Source organism: Halichoerus grypus, chromosome 6 (assembly GCF_964656455.1).
Source record: "Halichoerus grypus chromosome 6, mHalGry1.hap1.1, whole genome shotgun sequence".
Classification (NCBI taxonomy): Eukaryota; Metazoa; Chordata; class Mammalia; order Carnivora; family Phocidae; genus Halichoerus; species Halichoerus grypus.
Genome location: NC_135717.1, coordinates 133,690,365 through 133,697,755, shown reverse-complemented (window position 1 = coordinate 133,697,755; position 7,391 = coordinate 133,690,365). Strand labels below are relative to the sequence as shown.

General features: G+C 43.0%; 1 protein-coding gene across 2 annotated transcripts in view; it reads left to right on the top strand.

The window, feature by feature from the left end:
- Positions 1–1,424: 1,424 nt before the first annotated feature.
- PTPRR (protein tyrosine phosphatase receptor type R) overlaps positions 1,425–7,391 on the top strand; it is a 241,183-nt gene continuing 235,216 nt past the window's right edge. The window contains exon 1 of one of the 2 annotated variants that reach the window (XM_036119314.2): positions 1,425–1,845. In XM_036119314.2, the coding sequence (XP_035975207.1) occupies positions 1,788–1,845 (58 nt within the window). In that variant the 5' untranslated portion in view covers positions 1,425–1,787. The remainder of the gene's footprint in view (positions 1,846–7,391) is intronic. The other variant, XM_036119313.2, reaches the window with a different exon arrangement.

Sequence of the window (7,391 nt, the reverse complement as noted above, 5' to 3'; positions counted from 1 at the left end):
AAAATATATATCATTCTTCCCTTCTCCCACCTGCTTCAGTGCAATTCCTGGCTTTGTCTCTCAGTGCTGGAGATGAAATAAATCATAAAGGAAATGACATGGCTGGACTGATCAGATCTTGAGATCTTGCCTAATTTAAGCTCTATGGGTAGCATATTTCCCATTAATTGTCCCAATTTGGAGTGGATGGAGGAAGAAAGCATTAAGTGAGATATGCAGTTCAACAAGCTTTTATTGGTACCTCTTATTTGCCTAGAAAGGCTTTATTCAATTTAAGTGATACAAAGAGGCAGAAGTTCTTCTGGAGCTTTCAACTGTGTTGTAGAACAAACCACAGCTATACGAATATCTAAAAAAAAAAATGAGGCAATGCTAAGCAAATGTTGTGTGTACATTTGTGTGTGGAAAGGAATTATCACTGTAATCTGGAGTTGGGCCAGGGCTTTCTGGAAAAGTGAGACCAAGGTAGACCTTTGTCAGCTTGAGTGTGGTGTTTATGAAAGTGGAAGGGGCGAGGGCATCATGAAGACACAGAAGCAGAAAGGTCAGGGCTCCTGGGATGGTTTAAGGGAGAGGTCTGGCCGGGGGGCTTTATGATTAGGAGTAATTAGCCACTAGCCTAATATAAGGATCTCCATACTACAAAGTCTTGGATGGGGACGGGGGGCCACCTCTATTAAACAGACTGCTGTAGGGACACAGAGCTGGACCAGAGGAGCCCAGTTACAGAGGTGATTCTATTACCTTTTACCTTAGAAAGTAAAATGGAGACTAAAGAGGATTACCTCAATTACACGGATATATCCTACTAGTCTAAAAGGATGGCCTGACTTCTTTCTGTCACTATGGTCATAGACTTTGGGCTTGAGTCAGGACAAAGTTTAAATACAGGGATTGCGCTGGAGAGAGAGGAAAGAGAAGGGGAGAGCTGTCAGGAAGAAGGCACACCCCTCCTCCCTACCCCCCACCCCCACCCCAGGCAGGGGGCTGAGCAGGTGCTCTGGGGAACGCTTTCCCAGGCAACCCACAGTGCTCAGCAAGCTCGGCAAGCTCAGCAAGCGGACGATAGCACGGAATACTCTATTCCTGCAGGCAGCCCTAGGAAGCTGGTCACTCTCCGGCCAGCCGTGAGCTCTGTCCACGTGGAGAGGAAAGGAGTCGGGTGGGTCTTGAGGGCCTCTGGTTCCTCCAGTCAGGCCTTCGTCGATCCCTCCCCACCCACCCCCAGGTCGTTGACCGACTCTCCCTAATAACCACCGCTAGACGTCCCCCACCGAGGAGCCAGCCCCCCGCGGAGGAGCCTGCCCCCCTCGCAGCCGCCACGAAGACCCGGAGAAGTGGAATTTCACTTCGAAACTCCGTGCGGCGCGAGGGGCAGCGCTGGGCATGCTCAGTAGGCGCGGCGCGTCTGGCTGCCGCTGGCGCTGCGCTGGCCCCGCGCGGAGGGCTCCAGGGCGGGCGCGGGAGTCCACCCCGCCTTCTCCGCCGCGGCTGCGGGCTTCCAGAAGGCCGCGCAGTAGCCGCCTCCGAGCGCCTCGCCCCTGCCCTGCTCCGCCCCCCTCCCCGGCACCGCCTCCTCCTCCTCCTCCCCCTCCTCTCTCCCTCTCTTCGGGAGGCGAAGCTGGTGGGGGCTTCTGTGGGCGCCACAGACCGCTCTGCAAACCCAGCCAGGACCTGAGAATGAAACCCGGAGACCAGAGGACCCTCAGCGGTGGCTCTTTCTAATCACACTTTGCCTCAAGTGGGGTCGTGGCGGAGTTCCTCCTCCACCGCTCAATGCAAGCACTATGCGGACAGCAGTCGGCTTCCCTGCGCTGTGCCTGCTTCTTGATCTTCTCGCTGCAGGTAAGGGGTTGCGGGGCGTAGAGCTGGAGCTGTGGATGAGATGGGAAACTGCACATGCTTGACGACTCTAGGAAAAGCTTGCCTCGCCAAGAAAGCCGTAGAAAGCAGGACAGTACTGACAGGCAAGGGGCGAGGGAGTTGTGCACCTGTTGGAAGACTGAGGCTGAAAACTTCAGCTAAAATCAGCTCTTGATTTGTCCTTACCTGGTACGAATAATAGTGAACATTTTCAGTATGAACACGGGTTTGCTTCCCCTTCTTTTCCCTTCCATCTAGACTCCCTGATCCTGTTTCTAGGCTATGCACTTGACAGCCAATTTTTCAGGAGACAGACAAGACATCCTGCTGGATGTAACCTTTTCTACTGCAGCGGCTTCATCCAAAAGGTCCCTGGGTTTAGCGAGAGCTCACAGAGATGCATTGGTTGCAACCTGAAGGACCACATCTCCGCCCAAAAGATCGAAATACATGGTTCACGTTAATGATGCCGCTTCAGGCTCCTTTGGCCCCTGCTCTTGTCACTCGAATTTTCTAAGCCAATAAGAGGAAGGAAAGGTTTAAAATAGGACCCCCTCTTCTATTTCAGCATCATGGTCAGCGTCCGAGGGCACCAAACAAAAACCCAATCACAGTTTTAAGGCTGACAGCCCCAGGGTAGGCACTGTCCCTGGGACGGATTTGGTGAGGACTAGCCAAGAGTGACAGTGAGACTGTGCCCATATATTTGATATCAGAAGCAATATTAGATTTCGAATGGGAGCAAACCTTAGGGAGTACCTGGGGAAATTTATATGCAATGTCACTACAGATCCTGCTTTTTGGATACATGCAGCCTCTGTGTAATGCAAGGACTTGCTGGACTGAATCCTTTATCATTTTTACACACACATGTACCAAAATAGAATATGGCAGAGATTTTAGGCACCCTACTGCGACAGCAGTTGTCCGTGCAGTAGCCCTGTAGCAAGCAAAGACTAGATATTTTACCGGAATTTGCTTGTCACCCAGTCACACATATTCATTCATTCCTTTAGCTAACATTTATTGAGCACGTATTATGTCCCAGGGGTAATGAATAAAAATAATGGCTGCAAAATTACAATTCTTGTGGTCTCTTTTAAAAAGGAGTGGGTGAGTCCCTTTCCTATGTGTATAATGAGAATGAAATATGGTACTTTCTTATTTCTAGCCCATGCCATTTTAATGGATTCTGAACCTCTTGAACAAGTCATGCACAGGAATATTAAGTCTATAATTAAGTACACATGTTAATTTTTATAATTATGATGTTTTATTGTGAAATTTTCAATAGTTCTTTGGCACCTTTTGAAAACTAGCAAATAGCTATGACTGGTCATTAAATTATTTGCAAACAGCTGAAATGCATCATTTTATTACCATATACAGTTCTTTAAATGTTGAAACTTGGGATGAAAAAATACACATTGGGTTGAATTTTATTTACATTATTATGTTTAATGCTAACACTAAACATCCATTGCCAAAAAAAAATTTTTTAAAGCCTCAATTCTTACAAGTTTAGGAATGGTTTAGCTGATCTATCAAAAATGTCAGTGTAGTTATTTTTTAAAAACTAATGTATAAGAAATTCTAAAGATTCCATTTAATAAATCTTGAGTAATTATAGCTGAAAAGTTATAAATAAACTTAAAACTAAGCAGGTGGAAAACATTTCTAAATTTATTGTAGCTGAACATTTGGAATGAGGAAAATAGAGGACTTTTGTTCATCAAAGGAGAAACCTAGAAGTCTGTAGCCCTAGATTTTACCTGGAGCTCTGCCAAAGTGTGTATTACCAAAGACAAACCAATCCATCTCTACTTTGACTTATTAATTTGAAAAAAATATCCAATTTGAAATTAATAAGGCAATGCATTGATGGGCTATCATTTTCAGATTTCAATTGCAAGATGCTATATGGAAATTAATTATATTCATATTTAATATCGTGCTTTTAATAGGTGTTTTTTCACAGCAGATTGCAAGCTTAATATTGTGGTTGTCTTGCCAGTTTCATTTTGAATGCATTTTAATTTTAAACAGCAATTTGTGGGTCACAAGCTGTCATCAGATTAAAATTCATCACAGTTATTTAGTAACATTGTTAGGACTTTTCTTTGGAACTGAAACAAACACATACTTTTTGATCTAAGCTCCTGTAGATTTGGGTAATAAGAAAGTGAGTGCGTGGGAGGACAAAGATCAAGAAGTCATTGATTTTGCTACTTGTCGAATGTCTGAGTTTGTTTCTTTTACAGAAGACTTTCCTCTCAGGTTAGAAGCAGGCTTCATAAAGAAGTGAAATGAATTCTATCTTTGTAGTCCTCTTTACTAAAAAGCTAATTGATCCATTTTGGTTATGCTCAGGGTGCCAGCAACTACTTTACTTTGGTGGAACTGATGACATGTTAGAACCCTTTAGGGATGGGAGAAATTGGCTGACAGGACGTAAGTGCTCTTCTCAGTTATGCTAGGAACTGTTGCCTTCCCTATGATTGTTCCGCTAATGATAGGATAGCAAATTGTTTTCAACTTGAGTGCCATCTCCAATTATTTGGCTGTGATTGCCTGAGACGCTGTGCAACATAATAAACAAACAAGCAAGCAAGTAAATAAATAAATAAATAAATAGTGACCAACCCTGACCAACGGGCTCAATAGGGAAAAGTACTGTGGTCTGTTTGTAATGTCTATGAGAACAAAAACAGGAAGAGAGGTACAATATTGTGTAATTAACATCTCAAGGTAAAATAATCCTAATAAATTACTGAGCATAGAGCTGGTTCAATAACCTGGACTCAACTCTTTCCACGGCAGCTCATTTCCATAGATCTCCCTAACAAGGAAAGTTGTAGTTGTTGCCCATCCAACTGCTTACTATTCCAGTAAGAAAACTAAGTTCCAGTAAATGGTAGACCGTATTTACTTTAAATAGTAAAGAGCCAGTTAACAGCCTAGTCAGGATGAAAGCCGGTGTTTTCAAACCTGTGACTGAATACTGTATGAAATCATATACTGTTTCTAATAGGAAAGACCACCATAGAGTTAGTGGTGTCAAATCCTTTTTACCTAGCTGTCCTCATTCTTTTTTTTTTTTTTTTTTTTTTAAGATTTATTTATTTGAGAGAGAAGGGGGAGGGGAGAGGGGCAGAGGGAGAAAGAGAGAGAGAGAGAATCTCCAGCAGACTCCCCACTGAGCACAGAGCCCCATGCAGGGCTTAATCCCATGATCTCAGGGTCATGGGATCATGGGGTCATGGCTTGAGCCAGAACCATGAGTCGGGTGCTTAACCCACTGAGCCACCCATGTGCCCCTAGCTGTCCTCATTCTTCATTCTTTCTTTGAACCAATGTAATAGGTAAACTGCACTTGAAAAGACTACTTCAGGAATATCCAAGAAGGTGTGCCCCAATAATATTGATGGTACCCCAAGATCCACAGATAACTTCTTTCCTTCAGTGTTTTTTCTCTTTCTTTACCCAAAGAACTATATTCTGTTTCAGGCGATGATATCTATTGGGTAGTATTTTAGTTGCAAAGGAGTGAAGGTCTTGGAATATCTTAAAAATTCGCATGTAAAAGCTTTATTTTTTTCTGGTGCATGTTTTGCTAAAACACACAGAACGTGATTTCAGTGCATTACTCTCTCCCTAAGCTCTGGAGGAGGTTTTTTCCAATTTTCACGTTGTTCTTCCCATTGAGCATTCTGGATGGCACAAAGACTGCCTTTGATGTATCTTCTGCAGATGCACCTTCCCTGTCAGAGAAGTGCATAGTCAAGTTTTCTAGTCTTTGAGAAAGAAAGATCCCTACGGTGAGACCAAGAGGATCAGGGAAGTCATTTGCAGAAGCACCACCCTTAAACGAAAGGGTAGACTGATAGGTAGGAAAATAATGTTATTCTTGAAGATTCTAAGATGTCTTCTCTCAGTAAACTCCAGAATCCATTTCTCCTGTTCAGAATCAGTCAACATAATCCTTACACTAGCCAGGTTCTACTGTATTCTCTTCCCCCATTATCTCTCTGATATCATCTCTCACTACTTTCTTCTTTTTTGTCTCTCTCCAACCGCTTTGGTCTCCTTGCTGTTCTAAAAAGATTCCAGGGACTTGCCCCCTTCATATGTTTTGCTTTTTTCTTTGCCTGAAACACTCTTTCCCCAGTATCTCCATGGCTTAATCCCTTAATTTTAGGCCTTTACTCAAATATTACTTTCTCAGGGAGGCCCTCACTGACTATCCTATTTAATATTTCATCTTCTCCCCCCCAAAAACGTCAGTATCCCTTCCCTGCTTTACTTTTTTCCCAGAGGTTTTTCACCAACTTCCATATCATATATTTAACTTATTTGCTTTGCGTATTGTGGTTCCCCCATTCCCCGTTGAAATGAAAGCTCCTTGAAGGCACAGATATTTGTCTGTTTTGTTTACTGCTGTAGCTATTGCGGATCTTGCCCAGCCTAGCACCTGGGGCAATGCCGGGTATAAAAGCTACTAAAGATTTAAAAAGATATATTGAATAAATAGAAACAACACAGTGATATTTCTGGTCTCTCCCCTTTCGCATTTAATTTCTTCTTGGCACCCATGCAAGACACACTTAGTCAACTTAGCCACTTCTAGAATGGACTTCAACAGAGCTCATTTATCTAAGACTCAAGTTTCTCCCTAGGAGCTCACATGCCCAGGGAATATACTGTCTCAAACAGACTTTTCTACCCTTGTGAACTTAAGGACAACATGGGACGGGCTTGCAAGAGACCAGAACTACAGATCAGCTCAGTGGCAAAGTCCTTCAAATTGATTGCCAGATGCTGCACAGCTCAAATGCCTTGCTGGTTCATTATATGTTCAGTTCTTAGTGAAACGCCCTGTATATACATGTAGGAATGGCGATAGTGATATAAAAGGATTCAAACAGCTAATTTACAAGCAGGATTTAAAGCACTTGGACAAACCTGTCTACTTCTTTGGCACGTAAGAGGCACACATATATGTATACTGAACATCACACACTCCTGTCACCTTGCATAGGACATGTTCTGTTGGAGATCATACCCTGAGTAGTGCCTTGTAAAAATTCTGGAATGCAGTGTCCACATTTGGCCTTCTCTTTTTTGTTTCTCATCTATTTCTCTACCAACTCCAGTCCTCATCCTATCGTCCTACTTATGAGATGTTGAATCTAATTAAGATACCTTTTTCTTACCAGTGAATATTTACAGCATTTATCCAATTGATCTCTTTCTGAATTTTGAAAGTTCTCCTCACTGATTTCCATTGGATAACCTCTACTTCCTAGCTTCCTTCTTATCTCTCCAGCCATTCCTCAGTTTGTACTGTTAGGTCTTCTCTGAGTAGTATTTAAAGGTTAGTGCTTTCTAGAATTTATGCTCCCCCTTTTATTTCCCTCTCTGTACAATCTCCCTGGATGATTATATTCAGACCTCCATGTCAAAGATTCCTAAATCCGTATTTTAGTCTCAGATATTTCTTCTGAGCCCCAGTCACATAGTTATAATTA